Source organism: Haematobia irritans, chromosome 5, assembly GCF_050003625.1.
Source record: "Haematobia irritans isolate KBUSLIRL chromosome 5, ASM5000362v1, whole genome shotgun sequence".
NCBI lineage: Eukaryota > Metazoa > Arthropoda > Insecta > Diptera > Muscidae > Haematobia > Haematobia irritans.
Genome location: NC_134401.1, coordinates 66,651,340 through 66,677,302, shown reverse-complemented (window position 1 = coordinate 66,677,302; position 25,963 = coordinate 66,651,340). Strand labels below are relative to the sequence as shown.

At 33.2% G+C, this 25,963-nt stretch overlaps 1 protein-coding gene across 1 annotated transcript in view; it reads left to right on the top strand.

Annotated features, from left to right (window-relative positions):
* Positions 1 to 25,963, top strand: part of sli (slit guidance ligand) — a 183,202-nt gene that overhangs the window by 116,075 nt on the left and 41,164 nt on the right. Inside the window, 7 exon segments of the mRNA XM_075313673.1 lie at positions 7,556 to 7,627; positions 7,703 to 7,774; positions 8,149 to 8,220; positions 8,515 to 8,658; positions 8,729 to 8,964; positions 14,268 to 14,409; positions 21,696 to 21,839. Coding sequence (XP_075169788.1) covers positions 7,556 to 7,627; positions 7,703 to 7,774; positions 8,149 to 8,220; positions 8,515 to 8,658; positions 8,729 to 8,964; positions 14,268 to 14,409; positions 21,696 to 21,839 — 882 coding nt within the window.

Here is a 25,963-nt window from a genome sequence, read left to right as displayed (position 1 = left end):
TTGAGAAGGAAAAAACCATCAACAGTGACTATTATATGGCGTTATTGGAGCGTTTGAAGGTCGAAATCGCGGCAAAACGGCCCCATATGAAGAAGAAAAAAGTGTTGTTCCACCAAGACAACGCACCGTGCCACAAGTCATTGAGAACGATGGCAAAAATTCATGAATTGGGCTTCGAATTGGTTCCCCACCCACCGTATTCTCCAGATCTGGCCCCCAGCGACTTTTTCTTGTTCTCAGACCTCAAAAGGATGCTCGCAGGGAAAAAAATTGGCTGCAATGAAGAGGTGATCGCCGAAACTGAGGCCTATTTTGAGGCAAAACCGAAGGAGTACTACCAAAAATTGGAAGGTCGTTATAATCGTATCAAAAAATTGGAAGGTCGTTATAATCATTGTATCGCTCTTGAAGGGAACTATGTTGAATAATAAAAACGAATTTTGACAAAAAAAAATGTGTTTTCTTTGTTACACCGGGGACTTATCAGCCAACCTGTTATGTATGTTTACTCGAAATTTGTAAATTTATATATGTTTGCATTCACACACAGAAAACAAATTTGTTGGGACAACCAATTATTTTGCCAACCGAATTATTTGGTTGCATCTACTATCATAATAAAACCGTCATAATTGGTTGTGATAACCAATTGACAATTATATTGGCGTAGCTACCTGATAATTTAACGGAACAACCAATATTTTGCTATCGGTACCATTTGTGAAATAAGAATAATGAGCAAATTTCAGTTTAGATTATCTTTATTTGAATAAAGATATAACCATAACCGTGTAACCATTGGAAATATTAAATATACGACAAATTAAAAGTACATGGTACTATACCACAGAAAGGCAGCCACTGAGGAATGTCAATGTCATGGACGTGCAAGGCTGCAAAAATAACAAATATTTATTACAAATATTCACTTTATTTTTAGTTGTACCTATCACAAAAGTCGCGTTCACGCGGCATACCATGTCAGGTTTTCATCATAGTAGATACACGCAAAAAAAATAATTCTTTCCTCCCAAACGAAATTTTAGACAAACAAAGTTCGTTTCTCATTTGCTTTTCGCTGTAAGGAAGTGTATTTGGAAGAAAAGTATATACTTTTTGTGATAAACGTTTATTCTTTTCTAGGATTTCATAAAGACAAACTCAAAAAAAAAAACATTGTTTTCTTGCTAATTGCATTTTCCCTCACATCTTTCTCACATCCACGAGGTTTTTAGTTCTTAACACCTTTTCCTGTAATACCAACAATGTAGAAGAAATTATACGATTTTATAAATTTTTTAAATTTTTTTACCTTTCGCCTGGACGGAGAATCGAACCGCGGACCATGCACTTTGTTAAACAACACACTAATCCCTGAGCTATGTAGCTGTTATGGTCATCAATAGATAAATATCCATATAAGTTATATTTAGATAGCATAGCTTGCGGCGCCCACGAACCGAATAAACAAAGTTTATTTAACAGAAACAAACATGTAGTTTGGCACCGCGGAGCAGTGGTTGCTACGTCCGACTTGCATGCCAAGGGTCGTGGGTTCGATCCCTGCTTCGACCAAAGTTTTTTTGTTTTTTTTTTTTACATATATTCCAGATATGTTCAGAAGATTCCGAAAAAATGTTAATTATTACATTGTAGTATATTAAATTTTGAACTGTAAAAGAACAGTGTTTGATATAAACGAAATGGACTGCGTTGTTGTTTCAAAAATAACTTTTTTTATTGAAAAAATAAAAATTTTGTAACAAACGAATTTTTTTGGTGATAAAAGTTTAAAATTTTCGAAGCAATTCAAAAAACTCTAACAAAAGAAAAACGTTTTCGGTACACGTTTTCTAAACGTTTTTTTTTTCTTTGCGTGTATCTATTGAGATATAGCATCTATATAAAATTGGAGAAAAATTAAAAAACTGCCGTGAGAAGTAAAAATTTAATTTCATATTTATACTTACTTGTCTCTTGAGAATGCAACTGCAGAATTAGAAACAAGCTTATAATTCACATCGCATATAATCAATTGAATTAAATTAAACATTGGCTTAAATAAACTTTATTCTATAAAAATTCTCAATAACGAAACAAAAAAAATTATTTGTTGTCTAAATATTAGTAGTCCATAGCAACCATTTCACTTTATAACTATCAAATCGGTAAGCACAACCAATTATTTGCTAGACTGACTTTCAATCAGGTTTGGTGATAGATTGGAAAAATAAATCAGTTACCACAACAGGGAGGAATAAATAGAAATGGTTGCTTACTTCAATTTATAAATAACGACCAATATTTGGTCGTGTGTACCAACTTTTGGTCACACTGCTATTTTATTGGTTATATAAAGCATCAAATAATATAAATGACTAACAATTATTCCACACAATTAAAAATTGTGGGTCTCCACTATGTGGGTCTCCACTACCAATCATTTCTATGGGTGCACATATATTATTTTTCCAATCACTTCTAGATTTTGTACTTAATTTCCAGGTTAAATGCAAAGACATCGTTAATAGTAAAAAATAGGGGAATAATGCCTATTGCTGTGTATTATCTTCGAAATGAAAAATAATAGTTTTCTGTACCAATTAAACAAAACGTATTGATGACCACCACAACCATTAAATTGGAAATAAAATTTTCTAATTCGAGTAGGTTAAAAACTTGGTATTAAATTTAATGTTAATGAAAACATCAAATGTATGTTTTAAATGTTGTAAAAATATATTTTTCCGCGGCAAGTAATGGAAGTACCATTTTTAGTATAACTTTCCTGTGTAACATTTTTTGTATTAAAAAAATATTCACGTAAAGAGATTATATTGTAACATATTAAAAGATCGATTAAAAACATAATATTCTAGTTTTCAAACACAATATTCTTGTACCCACACATATTGTGTTAAATTTTTTGTCCCAAACATCTTATTTTCGTATCCAAACATGTAAAAACACACTTTTTCCTCCGTGTATATATGTGGCACCAAATTATGAAGAAACTTTTTCGAATACCCTCATTCATTAATCGATCTTATTATATTTAGCGCGGGCTAATACTTTTTAACACCTTTTGTATTTGAAAAATATCAATTATTTCTGTTCAGATTTGGATAGAACTCCCATAACCCTTTAATTGTCTTAATTGCGGAAATACACTATATCTCGTAAACTTGTTTTATTAATAGCCCATAAATGCTTATGTTTACTTATTCAGTAGGTGTTGTTTGGGGTATGATATAGTCGGCCCGCCCGACTTTCTACACGGACGAAAAATACTGTTTTTCATATATTTGGGTGTAAAAATTATATATTTGGGACTTGGGAAATTTTTTAACACAATATTTTTAAGTGCAAGCATATAATGTTCATAAACTAGCATAACATGTTTGGGACATATATGTTAATATTTTAGAATATATTATGTTTGGGACATAAAATGTTTGTAAATATAATATGCTTAGATGCAAACATATATTAATTTGGAAATAGCCTATAAACATATATGTGTTCAGAAAGGGAGACCTATAGTGTATGCTGCAAGTAAAATAATGGAGGTAACCAATTGGCGCCTTAAAAATATATCCAAACAAAGAAAATTTCATTAAAATTGTTTACTACCAGTGTATGCCCTAACGTGATACATAATACGTTTGAACAATACAAACAATATTATGTGTGGACCAATCCTGAAAATATATATGCTTGAAGCAAAATATGTTTGGGGTATATGTTACAGAAGCGATTTTTTTTTGTTTGAGGGTGTACTTTATTCATTTATTTGTAAACATTTTCTAACAAACATTATAATTCCATGAACTAAAATAAAGTTAAATTGGCTTTAGTGAAATAGAGAATTCACTATTTTTTTGGGTGTAGCGTAAAGACAAAATCTTTAGAGAAGGGCATGCATTTTTTCAGTATAGATGCTCAAAAATCTAATCTCGATATCAATCTGTTTTGATATTATATTGAATATACACTCAAAAAAGTTAAAATTAAACAAAACAAAAAGTGAAAATTAAACAATAAGCGGCAAAAATTATAAAGAAATGAAGTATAAAGACTTATTTACCACAAACTAAAATGAATTGAAACTTTCCTTCCTGTTGGGTTCACTGTTTTTTTGAGTGTATCTTTTTAAGAGACTTTCGAAATTTCTTCAAAAACTCACTGCGTCTAAATGCTCAAGAGTCCAAATTTACGAACGTAAAACTCCATTTTTAGGACATCACTTTATTGATTCAAAATAAAGAAATATTCCAAATAAATAGTATCTAGTTGCTCAAGAAAGTCAAATCGGGGCCTTTTGAAAACGTACGCCGATATGGACCATATTTGGCATATCAGGTCATAGGATGCTGCAATCCTATTAGAGTTACCTGAACAGTTAAATATTCACTTGGAATGTCGAATTGTAAGGTTTACAAATACTTTATTAGCCAACTTCCGAGATGTTCATTCATATTATCTGTCCGCTGATTTATCCAAAATATACTGAATAGTTTATGTGAGTCTGAAGGGGATATTACCATAACCTATTCTAACCTAGTATATCTCTTTATGCACAGAAAAAAGTGGACTGTTTTATGGGAAGAATGAACTACGTCGTGCTAAAATTAATTAAACTTTATTATATTGTTGTTACGAAAATTTACTGAGATTTTTGAATATTTAACTACCTCTTACGAAATTCTTCCTTCTCAAAAACGTAAAGAAAACTTATTTTTATAGCCATTGATATTTATACACAAGTTCAGTTCATACAATTTTTGAGATTTTGTGTTTTGGAATATTTTCATTTGGGTATTTAATAATGTGAACAAATGTCGTTTTGAGCACAAACATCATATTTAACTATATATAGTATCAGGATATGCCATGCAACAAATGAAATGGTTAGCACGTCTGTCTTGCAGATAAAGAGTCGAGGTGATCACCAAAGTTTTTCAAAGGTAGATTATCACATCTACTTAAAACTGGGAGACAATATTGGCTATTTTCTTTACTTTTTTCAGAAAGATTTTTGCTATTTCAGCAGATTTTTGGAAAGAGAAAATTTAAAAAAGTGTAGAGACAACTCTTTGATTTTGATGATCCTTTGGCACAGAGCGATATTTTTCAGTATTCTCTAAACCTGCGAAAAAAAACATAGACATCGGTTTGGATCTAGGTATAGCTCCCATATATATGTATTCCCAAATATGGCCATAATATCCATATCTATTAACCAATGTTACCCAAAATTCAAATTCGGATATACGAGTATTATCCGATCGTATTCAGATTTACATATAGATCTTTACATACATAAGATTTTCCACATTACCCATCTTGTTGTAAAATATCAGACATATGGTCATATAACCCATAACTCAAAATTGAAAATACCTATAAAGCATCGCTTATATCGAATCTGATTTAGATCTACATATTTCTCATATATACACGCAGAGAAGGAATATGATCACCTCAAACATGTTTCAAGAGCAAAATGTTATTTTTGTATGGTGACCATGTACCATGTTTGTCACTAAAATGTTATTTTCTCGTCAAATATAACCTGCTTGCCGAAATCAGATACATGATTTCCGAGTGGTTGCGAAAACCATGTTACATGGTCACCACCCAAAAATAACATTTTGCTCTTAAAACATGTTTGAGGTGATCATATTCCTTCTCTGCGTGTATGTGTCACCAAATTATCAAGAAACATTTTCGAATACCCTCATTTATTACCCGATTTTATTATATTTAGCACGGGCTAATACTTCTCAACACCTTTTGTATTTGAGAAATATCAATTAATTCTGTTCAGATTTAGATAGAACTCCTGAACTTTAAGCTTAATATTGAAGAAAGGGCGAGAAAAGCAACTGTAGCTTTGTACTCGTGCAAAAAGGCAATAGGAAAAAAGTGGGGACTGAAACCAAAAATTGTGCATTGGCTATACACGGCAGTGGTTAGACCTATAATGCTATATGGTGTTGTAGTCTGGTGGCTGGCACTTCAGAAACCGACTTGTTTAGATAAAGTTCAGCGTATGGCGTGTTTGTGTATTTCAGGCGCATTCAGCAAGACAGGAACAAATTCCCTTAATGTCGTGCTGCATCTATTGCCTTTAGACATTTTGGCCAAACAGTCAGCTGCAACAACGGCTGTGCGGTTGCGCGAACTATCGCTGTGGTCGGAAAAAGGTTACGGTCACAGTTCTGTCCTCAAAATAATGTCAGATGTGCCTAACGTAGTGGATTACACTTTGGCGAGTCCACTTTTCGACAAGAAGTTTGAGACTCTAATCCCCAACAGTGAGGCGTGGTGCACACAGACCCCGGGGAATAAAGAATATATAGATTTCTACACTGATGGCTCCAAATTGGATGGACAAGTGGGGTTCGGAGTATATTCTAATGATCTGGAACTTCGAATAGCGAAAAGATTACCTAATCACTGTAGTGTTTTTCAGGCTGAAATATTAGCAATAAGAGAGGTGGCGAATTGGCTGAGAAGTAATATTCCAAAAAATGTGGGCATTAATATATACTCAGACAGTCAACCTGCAATAAAATCCTTGGACTCTGTGTTCCTCAACTCGAAAACGGCCATCGACTGCCGCAAATCTCTCAATGAGATGGCTGAGCAGTACAATATTCACCTAATATGGGTGCCTGGCCATAGGAACATACCGGGGAACTGCGAAGCGGATGAGTTGGCAAGGCTAGGGACTACCTTACATATTCCAGGGGAACTAGAATTTGTTGGTATGCCCCTAGCTACCTGCAAGCTCATGCTACGTGAGAAGGCTGTTATGATGGCAAATGTTCGATGGGAGAATTGCAAGGGTTGTAACGACACCAAGCAAATATGGCCCCATTTCAACTTAAACCGCACACTAGATATGCTAATGTTCTCGAGACGTCAGATATCACTCCTGATATCTGCTATAACGGGTCGCTGCCTGATAGGCGATTTTGCAAAAACTATTGGCGCGAAGTATAATGACTATTGTATGAGCTGTCATGATGCGGAGGAAAAAGAATCAATTAAACACCTCTTGTGTGAGTGTCCTGCATTTTGTGTAAAGCGCAAGCAACTTTTAGGAGCATATAGCTTCAGATTACTGGCGGATCTGGAAAACGTTAACTTAAGCAGTCTGCTACTGTTTTTGGAACAATCTGGTTGGTTCAACAAAGAAAAATAATCAAGAAGGTTCAGCGGTTAAAACTAGAAGTGCCCATATGTAATAGGTACTTTTAGTTAATGTGGTATCACAATGGACTGAATAGTCTAAGTGAGCCTGAATCTTAATCGGGCTGCCACTTTAACCTAACCTAGATAGAACTCCTAGTGCCCCTTAAATGCCTTAATTGCGAAAATACACTATATCTCGTAAACTTAATTTATTAATAGTCCATAAATGCTTATTTTTTACTTATTCAGTAGGGGTTATTCAGTTAGGGTATGATATGGTCGGCCCGCCCGACTTTCTACTTTATTCACTTGTTTTTTCTTTCATTTCATTTTCTATACATTTTCATTTCAGTGATCTACAAGGCAATAATATAACTGTGATCTTCGAGTCTGATTTTCAGAGATTAACCAAACTCAGAATACTGTAAGTACCGATATATGATTACATAGCAAACATAACCTACAATAGTATACTATATGTTTTCATTTCATCTCATAGGCAACTTACGGACAACCAAATTCATACCATTGAAAAAGGTTCACTACAGGATTTGATATCACTTGAAAGGCTGTAAGTACAATTCCACACCTAAAAACCAGCATGCTTGCAATACTTAGTACATCAATTTCGGGTACATAACATCTTTGCCATGTACTTTGCAAAGAAGTTTGATCTTAGTTTATCCTAGAGGTACTTTCATTTGTGAATTTTGGTAGCAGATGTCATTTTCATTTGGTTTTTTTGATTGATTACATAAGCAGTAGTACTTGAATCTTCTCTAATTTATTAGATTGCTCGCTAAGTATCGTTATATTGAAATTATTTGGCATTACAATTGTTTATTTTGTTTACTTACATTTTGTTTAATTTTTTACAATTTACAAACGATTGATTATTGCACGAAACTCTTCGCATCTTTACGCATCCTTGTATGGTCTCTGCAGACGCCTCAATAACAATCGGCTAAAGGCAATACCTGATAACTTTGTCACAAGTTCAGCGAGTCTTTTGCGATTGTAAGTAGCTTCTTGAAGCCATGGGCACTCTGCATAAACACCCATAAGAATGTGGTCGTTGTATTCACGAATGGTTTGGTTCAAGGCGTCATATATAACGATTCTCGTCTCAGGCGTCCGATGACGAATTGAATGAGGTTTTTATATAAATGCCTTTGCCTTACCATTGCGCTGATATACGGATTCAGTCTTTTGTTCAATGTGTTCGAGTGCTTGTTGCATGTCTTCAGTTTTCAATAGTATTGTATAGTCACTGGTTTAATAACAAATTTCATTACTTTCCAAATCGTCTAGGGATGTGTCAAACAATGCGATTGCAACCGTGGGCCGTCGTGTATTCAAGGGTGCCCAATCGCTGCGCAGTCTTCAACTGGACAATAATCAAATAACCTGTATGGATGAACATGCTTTCAAGGGACTTTCAGAACTCGAAATACTGTAAGTATTATAGAGTGAGCTGTTCAAATTGAGTAATTTCTTATAATATCCTTATTATATTCTTGATCAGTACTCTCAATAACAACAACTTGACATCTTTGCCGCATAACATATTCAGTGGCTTAAGTCGATTGCGTGCTTTACGACTTTCTGACAATCCGTTCTCTTGCGATTGTCATTTATCGTGGATGTCTCGGTTTTTGCGTAGTGCTCCTCGTCTAGCGCCATATACGCGATGTCAGTCTCCATCACAGTTGAAGGGTCAAAATGTGGCTGATTTACATGACCAAGAATTCAAATGTTCAGGTAAGTTATTATTATTTTTATTTTATTTAACTCTACGAAATAGTCAAACTATTCTACCACCGATAGCCAACAAAAGGTAACTTCCCACAGGTCATTCTTTTTACCATATTCTCATAATAATATAGACCAAAAGTGCCACTATCATTTGTTCATTTTTAATATTGATAGAGCTAATTAATTCTTAAATCAGATTAATTAACGTTTTAATTGATGTTGATAATTAATCATTCAATTTCAAATAAAAATCAATTGGAACAAATATTTTCCGCATTGGGGGAAATATGTTTTAAATGCGTATGATCACTCTCTCGTCTATCCCCCACTGAAATTTCACCAAAATTTGACGAATATACAAATGTTTACTGTCACAATGGCTTTTTTGCCTTGTGCTCAGGATTTACAGCGTTTGCGGATGTACACCTCACAAATTGTGAGTTACAACTTCAGAAAAAAGTTTCTAACTTTTCTGATAGTTAAAGATAAAGTCTAAATAAAAGGATCGAATTTCATACACACAAAAAAATATGTATTTGTACATAAAATTTTACATTTTTATAAATGTATGGACTTTTTCATAAAAAATACACCTACATAATATATTGTTTTCGTAAAAACTTGTTATGAAATTATGCATTTTTAATAATATATATGGACGGTTTCATAAAATTAATGAAACTTTACTTAATATATCAAAAATACTAGTTTTATCTTTGCGTACAATACAAGCATATAATACGAGACAAAAAAACGAAGCATAACGTTTTGAAGGCAACCCGTGTGTTTGAGTTTTTCAGTGCAGTTTGAGTCTCCATCGCGATTCGAAGATTTTTTATTGCTGTAAAAAAATTGACGAAAAAACAATATTAACTGGAATATGTATACTTCATTTATAATATTAAAAATTCCATTCATATTATGTATACATTCGTAGTCAATGAAAACCTGTATTTTTTTATGAATTGTTTTCATATAATTTATGAATGCCGTGTTTGCAAAAATTTTGTGAACACTATTCATAAAATAAATGTATTATTTTTTTGTGTGTATGGAAACATTAAAAGAAAAAGGACAAGTTTTACATTAGTCGTATGTCGTTCAAATTAGAAATAAAAGTTGAAATTAGTAGATTTAAGCCTTCTTTCAAATTGACAATTATTACCAATTTCTTTTTATTGTAATGGACAATCTATATATAGTGGCAATACTAATAAAATGTATCAGTTTTTATTTCGATTTTATTATTATTTTAGTTCATATGTATATGCTTTATGAAAATATTGCCTAACTTACTTAACTGAAGTATATTAGGTTAGGAAAGGATAGGCAGCCCGATATTTCAAGCTCACCATTCAGTCCATTGTGATACCACAGTGGCGAACTTCTCTCTTACCACTGAGTGCTATCCGATTCCATGTTTAGCTCAATGGCAAGGGTGCTCCTTTTTATAGTTGAGTCGAGTCGAAAGGATAAAAATAGTGGCATAGGCAGATGATGTGGCGCTAGCAGTCAGGGGAAAATACCTATCCACAATCAGAGATATTATACAGAGAGCCCACCGGATGATTGAGAAATGGGCGAAAGATAATGATCTTGGGATAAATCCTGCCTAGACAGAACTAGTCATGTACTGCAAAGATTGCAAAACTCTCACGGGTAGTGGGTATAGAAATTCCCATTGGTGAGTGCGCAAAATACTTAGGCGTTATTTTGGACAGGAAGCTGAAGTTTAAGCTTAATATTGAAGAAAGAGCGAGAAAAGCCACGGTAACTTTGTACTCGTACAAAAAGGCAATAGGAAAAAAAAGTGGGGACTAAACCCAAAAATTGTGCATTGGCTATACACGGCAGTGGTTAGACCTATAATGATATATGGTGTTGTAGTCTGGTGGCCGGCATTTCAGCAGCCGACAAATTTAGGCAAAGTTTAGCATATGGCGTGCTTGTGTATCTCAGTCGCATTCAGTAAGACAGAAACAAATTCCCTTAATGTCATGCTGCATCTATTGCCTTTAGACATTTTGGCCAAACAGTTAGCTGCAACAACGGCTGTGCGGTTGCGCGAGCTATCGCTGTGGTCGGAAAAAGGTACGGTCACAGTTCGGTCCTCAAAAAAATGCCAGATGTGCCTGACATTGTGGATTACACTTGGTGAAACCACTTTTCGACCTGGACTCTGTGTTCCTTAACTCTAAAACGACCATCGACTGCCGCAAATCTCTCAATGAGATGGCTGAGCAACACAATATTCACCTAATATGGGTGCCTGGCCATTGGAAAATACCGGGGAACTGCGAAGCGGATGAGTTATATTCCAGGGGAACTGGAATCCGTTGGTATGACTCTGGCTACCTGCAAGCTCTTACTGCGTGAGAAGGCTGTTATGATGGCAAATGTTCGATGGGAGAATTGCAAGGGTTGTAACGACACCAAGCAAATATGGCCCCATTTAAACTTAAACCGCACACTAGATATACTATAGTAATCTCAAGACGTCAGATATCACTCCTGATATCCGCTATAGGCGATTTTGCAAAAACTATTGGCGCGAAGTATAATGACTACTGTATGAGCTGTCATGATACGGAGGAAAAGGAATCAATTAAACACCTCTTGTGTGAGTGTCCTGCTTTTGGTGTAAGGCGTAATCAAATTTTAGGGGCATATAGCTTCAGATTACTGGCAGACCTGGAAAACGTTAACTTAAGAAGTCTGCTAATGTTTTTAGAACAATCTGGTTAGTTCAACAGAAGAAAATAATCGAGAAGGTTCAGCGGTTAAAACTAGAAGTGCCCATATGTAGTAGGTACTTTTAGTTAATGTGGTATCACAATGGACTGAATAGTCTAAGTGAGCCTGAAACTTAATAGGGCTGTCACTTTAACCTAACCTAACCTATAGTTGAGTCCGAACGGCGCATGGTTCCAAATCGCTTTTTTTAAATAATTCTGCAACTTTTGAACGGATAAAGACATCAACATAATTTTTCTTTGTATGAAAGCTGAGGTAAAATTTTGGCAAAGTGTGGTCAGTATTTTGAACCTAGAAGTTCCGTTTTTGAGTGGATTCGTAATTTCTTAACTTAACACATTGCAGTGAAACCACTTAGAGTAACTTGAAAACCCTCAGTAACATCACCAGCATTACTGAGAAAGGATAATTCACCGCTGAAAAACTTGTTGGTGTTCGGCCGAAGCAGGGATTGAACCCACGACCCTTTTTATGCAAGGCGGACATGTTAACCATTGCACCACGGTGTCTCCTAACTCAAGTATATTATCAAATATAATATATGTGAACTTCACGTGATTTCTACGCCTTTAAGTCCCGATTTTAAAATTCGAAAAATGTGGATTTTGAATGTAATACATTAGAGCCTATAGCATATGAAAAATTACTTATGCGACTTCCGACCAGAGATGAAAAATCAAATATTTAAATTGTACCAACAAGAATAAAAAATTACGCTTTCGGTACAAATTGTACAAACTGAAAAAAAAATTTTCAAAATATCAACTTGTAAAATAACGAAGGTGCCATTTAAAAAAAATCGTTCCCAATGAAAACTGGCAGTATCCTAAAGCCATTCGTAGATTAGTAATACTTCCTGCCAATATTTTTGAATATTTAAGTTGGAGAACCTACAATTGGCAAGGCCGTAGCCAGGGGGGGGGGGGGGTGGTTCAACTTTAAAAAAAAATATTCATATAATCTCATGTGTAGAAAATTTTATTTATGCATAGGTATGTATACAATATTTTTATAATATTAAATTGAGCCGACGGGCTTTTTGGGCAGCAAATAAATCAATGACTTCTTCAGTCGGCACATTTATTCGGCGATGAACCGACATTAATGCCAATCCTTTGAGTCTACTCTCGCTAGTCGAATTTCTAAGATACGTCTTTAATCTCTTCATTGTTGAAAATGAACGTTCGGATGAGCACGTAGTAACTGCAGGGATGGAAAATGCAGTACTATAGTACTTTTTTCAAAACGTTTTCACCCCGGTCAGTACCGTAGTACCCCCGCGAATGATTTAGTACCTTTTGTGTATACATTTTTGAGTCGATATCAGATTTATGGTACAATAGCTTTGACAAAATATTTTAATATTTTGAGAAAGTCTTTATCAACCATATTTGCAAATAGTCTTTTACAAATATTGCAAAACAGACATGTTCATGTGGGAAGAAAATCTCGATTTTGTAAAAGACATAGTCAATCGATTTTTTATTTCGGTAGAAAATGTCAAAATTTTATTTCTATATAGAATTTTTGCAAAATTTTATTTTTATAGAAAATTTTGTCAAAATTTTATTTCAATTGAGAATTTTGTAAAAATTTTATTTCTATAGGAAATTTTTGCAAAATTTTATTTCTATAGAAAAAATTTTGCAAATTTTTTTTCCTATAGAACATTTTTGCAAAATTTTATTTATATAGAAAATTTTGTCAAAATTTTATTTTCTTTAAAATTCAGTCTCTTGACAATAATTTTCCAGTGAAATTTTTGTTGAAATTTAGTAAAATGTACCTTTCCGCTCAAAAAATACCATTTTTGTACTTTCTTAAAAATTGTATTTTCCATCCCTGAGTAACTGGCAAAGTGACCAAACTTTTTAAAAGAATGTGCACGTTTGGAAATATCTCTTTATTGCTTCCATCTCTGAATTATGCAGGTTCTTTTCGCAGGTTTTGCGCCATTTCATTACACATGTGTGTTTGGCTGTTTCGTTGTTGTTGCTATGGCCAAACATAGTAAGTAATGTTCACAAAAAGAACAACAAACACACATAAAAAGCAGAAATGCATTTTCCAAAAATGAAATTTGTGGTGCGAGAACAAAAACAAGTTGTTTTTTTCGACCGTCGGTTGACGGGCTTTTCAACTAATATTCTATGATTTGTGCAAGTTTTATAGGTAAGCGTTTTTCAAAATAAAACCTCCAGCTTTTCTTCAACATCTTCGATAAGATTTTTCTATGCAGCTAAAAAGATATATTTATTTATATGAAAATATTCATTCATTTCGGGGGGGGGGTTTGATCCCCCTCACCCCCCCCTTCTAAATACGGCCTTGACAATTGGGATGTGGATTTCGATGAATTGGAGCCTTAGGTTAGGTTAGGTTGTAACGTAACCTAATAAAATTTGACCATTAATGTTATGTTATCACATTCGTACCACAATATTTTATTATAATATTATTTTTAATTACAAGTGTTTGCAAATATTATTATTTCGATGTATAATGTTTGTTTTTCTTCTTCAAAGTTTTTAATTCTCAATTTTTTGTATTTGTAGGATTGACTGAACATGCTCCCCTCGAATGTGGAATAGAGAATAGTTGTCCACATCCATGTAGGTGTGCAGATGGTATTGTTGATTGCCGTGAAAAAAGTTTGACCGCCGTACCAGCCTCTCTGCCAGAAGATACCACCGAGTTGTAAGTATATTAATTTCCCTGTTATATTATTATTGTTTCACGGTGGCTGCCACATTCAAAAAAAAAAATTATTTGAATCCAATTGATTCTGAGCCAACGATTCTGTTTAAAATAATGAAATTTTTGGGAAGCTATCTATCTACACTGAAAGAAGAGATTTCTTTCCTTAAGAACGAAATTTGAACAAACAAAGTATTCTATTGCCCGTAAGAAATTTTCTTTAAAAGCAACTAGCATAGTTCAGAGACAACATTATTAAAACATTAAAACATTAGACATTAAAACGCTTGTTATAAATTCCGTTTATATTATTCTTGAAGAAAACTTTTTATAGGAAAAGGGAAATTCGTTTCTTTACGGAGGAAAATATTTTTTCTTTGTGTGTAACTTTAAATATAGGTTCTATAAAATTTCAATTAAGATAGAGATCTCATTTAACGAATTTTCATTCTCTCTTTGCGATATATTCTATTCACATAGAAATAAATGTCTGTTTAAAAAATCGAAATTCACATAGAAGTAAATGTCTGTTTAAAACATCTAAATTATAACTGATATTTCATAATAAAAAATTTTGTTAATTAAAAAAAACTTAAGCCAAAGATTAAAATCCTCACAAACAAAAATTCTGATTCAATCACGAAATTAATTGATCCAATTGATTTTTTAATTGAAATGTCTTCACATAGAAATAAATGTCTGTTTAAAAAATCTAAATTCACATAGAAATAAATGTCTGTTTAAAAAATTTAAATTATAACTGATATTTCATAATAAAAAAATTTTGTTAATTAAAAAAAACTTAAGCCAAAGATTAAAATCCTCACAAACAAAAATTCTGATTCAATCACGAAATTAATTGATCCAATTGATTTTTTAATTGAAATGTCTTCAATCTCAGAAATGATAGTGTTAATTAAAAACTTCATTGAAAGTCTATTAAAAAATTAATTGTTCCAATTAAAAAATTTATTGATACTATTAATTTTGTGATTGGTTTTTGTTTCAATTAAAATTTGTTGAATCAATTAAATTTTTAATTGAATATTTTTCAATACTCAATTAAGGCGTTAGTTGGAAACATTTTCGTGATTTTTTTTTTCTTTCAAAATAAGCCCTATTTGAAGTATTTTTTACCTTTAACCCAACGATTGAATATTTCACTTAATATAAATATTATTTCTTTAAATCAAACCTTTATTTAAGTTTGCCTTATTTCAAAGACATGTGGCTTAAACGAAAAATTAATTATTTTTTAAAGAAAAGATAAACTTTCTTTTAATTAAGTTTTAATTGCGTGTCCTAAAATATAAGTTGCTTAATCTTTCATATCGGGTCAACATTCTTTTCTAATTGCAAGCATTATAGAACATCACTCATATTTTATGTTTTTTATAACTAAACAAACTATAATCAAACTGAAATATATTTCAAATATTATGGATGTTTTTTATTATTATGGATGTTTTTAAAATAAGTAAATAAATAAAATAAATTAGCGCAATAAAAGACATGGCAAAGAAAGGACATTCACAGACGAGAATTTTATGGGGCATAGTATGAATCCTAAACAGATTAATCGGTACAATAAAGAAATAATTTATTCTCCCAAGTGAAGTTCGATTGCATTGTTCTTTTCGCCATAATGAAATTTGTTTGATAGAATAATCTACATTCAAAATAAAATTTACTTGGATCCAAAGATTTTGACATTCTGCTAAGGACTTTTGAATTGATTCCGAGCCAAAAATGCAACTTCTTTAAAATGAAGATAGTTTTTACACGGATGAAAAAGACTGTTTTTCATATGTTTGGCTATAAACATTATATGTTTGGAACACAAATTTTTAAACACAATATTTTTGAGTGCAAGCATATAATGTTCATAAACTAGCATAACATATTTGGGACATATATGTTAATATGTTAGAACATATTATGTTTGGGACATAAAATGTTTGTAAATATAATATGCTTGGATGCAAACATATATTAATTTAGAAATAGCCTATAAACATATATGTGTTTAGTAGCTTGGAGCGCTATTTAACAGAGAGCGATATTGAATTAAGTTGGTGGTGGTTGCTTGTTATTACAAAATTAACATTTTATTTTCCCTTGGGCAATTGATCAGCTACTTCTTTGATCCTTACAAACTGTGTGGTCCGCTGTTCGAATCTCCGTCCGGCAAAAGGTAAAATTAAAATAAAAAAATCATAAAATTGAATAATTTCTTCTACAATGTTTGTATTACAGAAAAATGTGCTAAGAACTAAAAAATCTCGTGGAAGTGAGAAAGATGTGAGGGAATATACAATTAGGCAGAAACAAAATTTTGAGCATTCAGGTCGAAAACCTATGTTGTTAGCACCTATATTACCTGTTTATTTTCATAATTCATTATGATTGTAAATATATAAATAAATAAATAAAATTTTGAGCACAATATTGTTTGGGAGAATTTTTTTTAAGCATATAATATTTTTGGGTGCAAAATGCTTCCAAACATATTATATGTTCAAATAATAACATATTGTTTTTTGGAAGACAACATTATTGAATTTGGATGCAAAAATACAAAATGTTTGGAACTTAGACTACCCAAACATATATTGTTTAGACCAATATGCTTTCAAACATATTATATATTGGAAGAGATCAAACATATAAATGTTTGACCAAAATATGTTTGGGAGTATATGTTACAGAAGCGATTTTTTGTGAGCGTGTAGCCAACACCCTCATAAAAAATCGCTTCTGTAACATATACTCCCAAATATATTTTGCTTCAAGCATATACATTTTTGGGTATTGCCCAAACATTTATATGTTTGATCTCTTCCAATATATAATACGTTTGAAAGCATATTGGTCTAAACAATATATGTTTGGGTAGTCTAAGTTCCAAACATTTTGTATTTTTGCATCCAAATTCAATAATGTTGTCTTCCAAAAAACAATATGTTATTTTGTGAACATATAATATGTTTGGAAGCATTTTGCACCCAAAAATATTATATGCTTAAAAAATTCTCCCAAACAATATTGTGCTCAAAATTTTATTTATTTATTTATATATTTACAATCATAATGAATTATGAAAATAAACAGGTAATATAGGTGCTAACAACATAGGTTTTCGACCTGAATGCTCAAAATTTTGTTTCTGCCTAATTGTATATTCCCCCACATCTTTCTCACTTCCACGACATTTTTTAGTTCTTAGCACCTTTTTCTGTAATACAAACATTGTAGAAGAAATTATTCAATTTTTTTTTATTTTAATTTTACCTTTTGCCGGACGGGGATTCGAACAGCGGACCACACAGTTTGTAAGGATCAAAGTAGTAGCTGATCAATTGCCCAAGGAAAAATAAAATGTTAATTTTGTAATAACAAGCAACAACCACCAACTTAATTCAATATCGCTCCCTGTTAAATAGCGCTCCAAGCTACTAAACACATATATGTTTATAGGCTATTTCTAAATTAATATATGTTGGCATCCAAGCATATTATATTTACAAACATTTTATGTCCCAAACATAATATGTTCTAACATATTAACATATATGTCCCAAACATGTTATGCTAGTTTATGAACATTATATGCTTGCACTCAAAAATATTGTGTTTAAAAATTTGTGTTCCAAACATATAATGTTTATAGCCAAACATATAAAAACAGTCTTTTTCATCCGTGTATATTTGGAGCTTTTTTATTTTTAAACCAACTATTCCATATTTCACTAAATTTAAAGGTTATTTCTTTAAATCAAACATGTTTTTCTTTAAGGAAAATTTGCTATCAAAGATATGCGACTTTAGCAGAGGGACGGAAATTTCAAAGATTCGAGTCGTAATTTTAAAGAAGAAAATTGTGAAAGCAATTATTATAAACTTTCTTTTAATTAAAATTTCTTAATTTCTATATAAAGAAATTTGTCTTAATATTCTGTAAATTGTTTGACCTGAAATTTAGGTTGCATAATGTCAATATTTTTTCAGTGTAGATTTAGTATAAACTGGCGATGTATTTAATAGTATATGAAGCACTCATCTCGTTTACCATTAACCCTTTCGACCCTAAATTTGCCTGTGGGCAACTTTTTGTGTTTTGAGACTCACTGACAGCGTTGTTTTTGTTCATAAAACTGTAACGGTATCGAAAGCTACAAGTGTTTTCTTCAAGTTGAATGAAAAATCAGCTAATTTGGTTGTCAATTAGCAATAAATTTTTCATTAATACGCACGTACCTCAAGAAAAAAATATTTGCGAATTTAAAAAGAGGTTTTTATACATGTGACTTTTTTCAAAAATTACAACTAAAATGTTGAAAGTTTTTATTAAATCTATTGTAGTACATGTCAAATAAAATATTTCTGGAAGTCAAATCTTAGAATTGCAAAAAAACAACAGATGGGAAATTTTTAAAATTGAAAAGTTGCCTGTGGGCAACTTTGGGCAATTGTGGTAGTAAAATTACATATTTTTGAGCATAAGACCAGGAGAAAAAAAAAGGTTTGAAAAACAATGATTTTGAAAAAATTTTTAACTTCAATTTGGATGTCCCAGCGACGAGAAATGCGGCCATGATGTGGAAAACATATCTGCAGTGCAGTGGGGAATTTGGAAGGAATCGTAAAAAGGGAGGAAGCCATTTCTTGGCAACATACTAGTGGATTAGCACGAATATTGACGCTTTATAATACTTTGGTTTTTTACAGCGCCAGTTAAATTGACATGGGTTAAAAACAAAAAAAAACAAAACATTTTCGTGAGTCACGCGTGATTCACGCGAAGCCGTGAATGAAATTTAAACGAAATCATATGAATGAAATTTAAACGAAACCTCGTGAATGTGCGTGAACGGGATTAAAGAAAAATGTGTGGCGCGTGAGCGTGAGTAAAAATCAAATTGTGTTCGTGATTGTGAGTGAGTAAACTTTCTCCGAAATCACGCTCCCGATAAAAATTTACTTTCACGTTCCAACCCACGCTCAAGATAAAATTCACGTTAACAATAAAATTCATATTCACGATAAAATTCGCAGTCACGAAAAAACAGGCACAAAAAGTCACAATCACGAACAAATTCACGTTCACGATTAAATTCAAGCTCACCGATTTTAATCACCCTTACATATTTAATCACGCTTAAGATTTCAATAGCGTGAGTCACGAGAAATTTCGTTAATTACCAGAATTTTATTGAGCCACGAAAATTGTCGTGTTCCAAAAATATTCGTGACTTACGAGATTTGTCGTGAATTACGAAAATTGTCGTGAATCGTGCGAAAGCGTGAGACATAAAAATTGTTCGTGTGTGAGCGTGTGCGAGTATGACTTTTCATTTCGTGAATTCCTACCCACATGGCATGCGTGAGTACAAATATTTCTTCGTGAATGTGTTTGAGCGTGATTGATATTCCACTCACGCGCGCATCTAAGTATATATTTACTGTAAAATAACAAAAAACTTAACAAAAATCCAATAAAACGTAATACGTCTATCATTACAAAACAAAATAGTTTGTAGTCACAATTGCCCAAAGTTGCCCACAGGCAACATTCTCTACCGCCTAAACGAATAGGCGTGGCCACCCGAAATTTTGGCTAGACGCTTCTTAAATGACTTCAACATGATTAAAAGTAAAAAAAAAAAATTTAGCGATACCTATAAAAATTCGGGGTCGAAAGGGTTAAATGTATATGTTTCGAGAAATAGAATACCAATTTTCATACCAAAGCTAATTTTGAAAATCATCACAGACCTGTAGTCGAAATTGAGCCTTACAAATTCAACTTCGACAAATAGTCCATTAGTCAAAAATTCTATTTTTTAGCACGTATATCAAATTTCGAAATTATTGTTTTATTTGCAAACCAAATCACTTAAAACTATGGATTGTCAAAAATATTTAACATATCGTTTTTAGGATTAACATAAATTAGATACCTGTACCTATATTTAATTTATTCGGCTTCTCCCACTCTTGTAGGAATGATCAAATAACTAAATTGGATGTTCATATGAGAGATCTTTCACAGTTCGTATAGCTAGAAATTCGATGTTTTTACATATAGAGGTAATATTCTAATAATGCATTCCCTCTTAAACATGCAAACTAATTCTCGACTGTTGATTAGCAACAATGTTTCTTACGAATTTGCCAACGATTCAACACTGATTGATGCATCAAATTGCTAACCGTGGACTTTTGTACAACCTCCCTACTCCGGACAGATATAGTTTCGACCTTTGTCCGGACTATTGGATCGTCCGGACTACAGTACAAATAAATTTAAAGTCAGTATTGATTTCCTTTCCTTTTGGGTCATCATGACATCCAATTTTTTCGTTCCCTTATATGTTACAGGAAGCGCGTATTATTTACAAAACCTTGCCAATATCAGGAAGCGGAAAATTATGCTTTAAGCATGGCATGAAAGTGAATCTAGCTTATGATGGTTTTGTTCAATGGTTTTTTTTTTTGAAGTACCTTGGTATTTGTAATATTGGACGAACTGTGACAACATATTCCTTCTCCCTCATCTTTTGTTACTATCCTTTTAGTTTCTAAACATACATAAAATAACAAACAATTGCTGCGACACAAAGAAACAAAATTACCGTCCGGATTACTGAGGAAAATTTACAAACATGAAACTTCACTCACGCTCACGCACATTCACGAAGTCAAATATTTATTCAGTCACGATACGTGTGATAGCCAATCCCACTCACGAAAATTCACGAAATTAATGCCAGTACTCAGGCACGTTCACGCACAAACTACTTTTAAAGACTCACATTCACTCACGATTCACGACAATTAACGTGACTCACGACAAATTCGCGAGACTCACTACATTTTCCAACCGGGAATGAGCAAGGGTATCAAAATTCATAAATAAAATATAGTTCGACAGCTAAATCTATTTCAGTTAACATACGAGTAAGAATTAAATCTTGATTTTTTTTCGTGAGCGTGATTTTGCAGAAATTTTATTCACGAACCGATTTTATTACTCACGCACGCTCACACACGACATATTTGTTTTAGTCCCATTCACGCACATTCACGAGAGTTGTTTCAGATTTTATTCACGACTCACGTGATTCACGCGTGTCACAACAATTTCGTGTCACGCGCACACCTCTAGTTTGTATACATTGCCATTTATTAGATGTAATTTTTTTGTTTGTAGATATTATTGCATATAAATAAATAAATAAATGAAAACTTAAAATTTTAGTACTCACTGTCTTGTTTCATTTCAGACGTTTGGAGCAAAACTTCATCACAGAATTACCCCCAAAGGCTTTTGCGAATTTTCGACGTCTGAGGCGTATTGATTTGTCTAATAACAATATATCAAGAATAGCCCATGATGCGCTAAGTGGCCTTAAATCATTGACAACACTGTAAGTATTGCTTATATAATTTATTATTAATTTAAATAATTATTTCGAATTATTTACAAAAAATGGTTGTATTGTGCCGATTCTCAACTCAAAAATGGAGTTGATTCCATATAATTGTTCTGTAGGGTGAGTTTTGTTTTGAAGTATGTAATAGGGACAGTAATGAAAATAAAAGGGTCGACTTTCAACTCCACTGTCAATGCTCGTACAGCTCATACCAAAGAAAATATTGCTGCGAGTTGTCATAGTGTGGCAGAATAGACGTCCGCATCAAGTCGTCGTGGTGCCCAAAATATGCACCCCTCACGATCGTCGCTTACAAGGTGCAATTGACTCAAAATTATAAAAATCCATGCATCCACAAAGACTGAATGTTTGGTGAGGTTATAGGCAGCATCACCTGACTGTATTTCCTAAAAAATGATGTCGGGCACATCCTCAAAAAAAAATCGCTTCTTTAACATATGTTCCAAACATATTTTGCAGGAAGCACATATATTATTGGATACTGCCGAAACATTAATATGTTTGTTTTATGTGAACATATTATATGTTTTGCCCAAAAATATTATATGCTTGGAAGAATTTTTCCCAAAGACGATTGTGCTCATTGCCTAACATACTCGTAATATTCACTTCCACGAAATATTTTAGTTTTTGGCACCTTTTTCTGTAATACAAATAATGTTGAAGAAATTATTCACTTTTATAAATTTTTTAAATTTTACCTTTCGCCTGCACGGAGAATCGAACCGAGGACCATACAGTTTGTAAGCCAACACACTATCCAATGGACTACGTAGCTGTTATAGTCACCAGTAGATAATTATCGTTATAAGTTACATTTATATAGCATAGTTTGCAACGCACACGAGCCCATGCAAACATAACATGGTTTAACAGAGACATACATTTGTTTGCCACGTGGAGCAGTGGTTAGCATGTCTGCCTTGCATGCAAAGGGTCGTGGGTTCAATCCCTGCTCCGACCGAACACTTTTTTTTTTTTAATTTACACATTTATATTTATACTATATTAATTTTTTATAATGAAACATCGAAATGTGGGTTATTAAAGATTTATAGTCAGTAACAGTGATTGATATAAACGAAATTGACTGATTTTTGGATAAAATATTATTTTTTATTGCAAAAATAACAATTTTGTAACAAAAAACTGTTTTTGGCACAAAACTTTAAAATTTGGAAGGAATTCAAAAACTCTAACAAAAGAAGAACGTGGAGTCGAGTATAAACATACATAAATAATTTTATAATATAAACATAAATTTATTTAGGCGTGAACAGTTGTTTACTAGAATTTAACACCATCGCTCTAAAATGCCTTTTATTTTTCTTTAATAATTAATTTTAAAGAAAATAAACTTTTTAAATTGTTTTAGCTGCAAAACTCGAACTTAATGCCCGCTTTTATATTTGAAGGTGTCCGTCAACTCCTCGTGGACTACTTATTAATAAAGAGGAACTAAATTTTGTTTTTATACCTTTTACTGTGTAATTTTTCACTATTTCCTCCTTATTTAATTTTACTGTCCCAACTATTTAATTGATTCCTTTTCCTCCACATCATGACAGCTTATACAATAGTCATTATACTTTGCACCTATAGTTTTTGCAAATACGCCTATCAGGCAGCGACCCGTTATAGCAGATATCAGAAGTGCTATCTGACGCCTTGAGAACACTAGCATATCTAGTGTGCGGTTTAAGTTTAAATGGGGCCATATTTGCTTGGTGTCGTTACAACCCTTGCAATTTTCCCATCGAATATTGGCCATCATAACAGCCTTCTCACGCAGTAAGAGCTTGCAGGTGGCCAGAGGCATACCAACAGATTCTAGTTCCCCTGGAATATGTAAGGTAGTTCCTAGCCTTGCTAACACATCTGCTTCGCAATTCCCCGGTATGTTCCTATGGCCAGGCACCCATATTAGGTGAATATTGTACTGCTCAGCCATCTCGTTGAGAGATTTGCGGCAGTCTATGGCCGTTTTCGAGTTAAGGAACACAGAGTCCAAGGATTTTATTGCAGGTTGACAGTCTGAGTATATATTAATGCCAATATTTGTTGGAACATTACTTCTCAGCCAATTCACCACCTCTCTTATTGCCAATATTTCAGCCTGAAAAACACTACAGTGATTAGGTAATCTTTTCGCTATTCGAATTTCCAGATCTTTAGAATATACTCCGAACCCCACTTGTCCATTGAATTTGGAGCCATCAGTATAGAAATCTATATATCTTTTATTCCCCGGGGTCTGTGTACACCACGCCTCACTGTTGGGAATTAGAGTTTCAAACTTTTTATCGAAAAGTGGTTTTGCCAGGGTGTAATCCACTATGTTAGGCACATCTGGCATTACTTTGAGGACCGAACTATGACCGTACATTTTTTCCGACCACAGCGATAGCTCGCGCAACCGCACAGCCGATGTTGCAGCTGACTGTTTGGCCAAAATGTCTAAAGGCAATAGATGTAGCATGACATTAAGGGAGTCTATTCCTGTCTTACTAAATGCACCTGAGATACATAAGCTCGCCATACACTGAACTTTATCTAAACAAGTCGGTTTCTGAAGTGCCGGCCACCAAACTACAACACCATATAGCATTATAGGTCTAACTACTGCCGTGTATAGCCAATGCACAATTTTTGGTCTTAGTCCCCACTTTTTCCCTATTGCCTTTTTGCACGAGTACAAAGCTACCGTGGCTTTTCTCGCCCTCTCTTCAATATTAAGCCTACAATTCAGCTTCCTGTCCAAAATAACGCCAAGGTATTTTGCACACTCACCAAAGGGAATTTCAGTACCCCCTAAGGAAATGGGCCTAACCGTGGGAGTTTTGCGATCTTTGCAGTACATGACTAGTTCTGTCTTTGCTGGATTTACACCAAGACCATTATCTTTCGCCCATTTCTCAGTCATCCGGAGTGTTCTCTGTATAATATCTCTGATCGTGGATGGGAATTTTCCCCTGACTGACCACTTTTATCCTTTCTTTTTCTAGGGAAACCAGAAGGTTGTTTATAGCAACATTCCAAAGAAGAGGTGATAGAACTCCTCCTTGGGGAGTGCCTCTGTTCACATACCTTTGTATGTTTGCATGCCCTAGTGTGGCTGAAATACGTCTCTTTATTAGAAGTTCGTCTAACAGCCTAAGTATACCTGGATCAACATTCAGAGTTGTCAGTCCATTTAATATCGAGCTCCGCTATTAGAAAACACGTCCGTTCAGTTCGACGGTTGAATTAAGAACTATTCTCTTGGTTCCGAATGTCTATTCTCTTATTCAAATTAAATAATATTTAGACTTAAGCATATCAAATTTTTGGCCTTATCATAAAACAGTTTTCCGAAACAACATACAAGCGGTTTCACAGAAATTGCTCTCTTTTTTATTCTTTCGCTGTGTTATGTTGATATCTTTCGTCAACTCTCCCGGTTTCCATCTCTATTTCTTTCTCTATACTCTTTCTGGCGCTTTGAATAAAATATCACAACATATGTATGTTTAGTCGAAATTTGTAAATTTATATATGTTTGCATTCACACATATGATTTTTATGAAACATTCATGCCCCAAACATAATATATTCTAACATATTAACATAGATGTCCCAAACATTTAGTGTTAGTTTAGGAACATTACATGTTTGCACTTAAATATATTGTGTTTAAAAATTGTGCCCGAAACACATTTTGTTTATATCGGAACATATGAAAAACATATTTTTCTAACAGTGCAGGCAGTTACAATGAATGGTGTTCACTTTCGTGATAACGAATCTATTATGACCCGAATCGAGAGAAATGGATGTGGACAATATTTTGTTTCAACAAAGTAAACTTTTCTTTCAAATCCCATTTTGTAATGTGTTTTAAGAAAATAAAGAAATATTATCTGCTTCCAAATTATTATTTTCATAATTTCGATTCCGATTTTAGTTTGTAATTTAAAGACAAATCTTAACCTCTAAATTTAATTGTTAGCGGCGCACGGTTATTCCAAACCAATGTTGTTGGAAATATGTTTGCAATTTTTTAATGGATAAAGATATCAACTTGAAAGGTGGTAACCTCGGGAGTATGAAATTTTGTG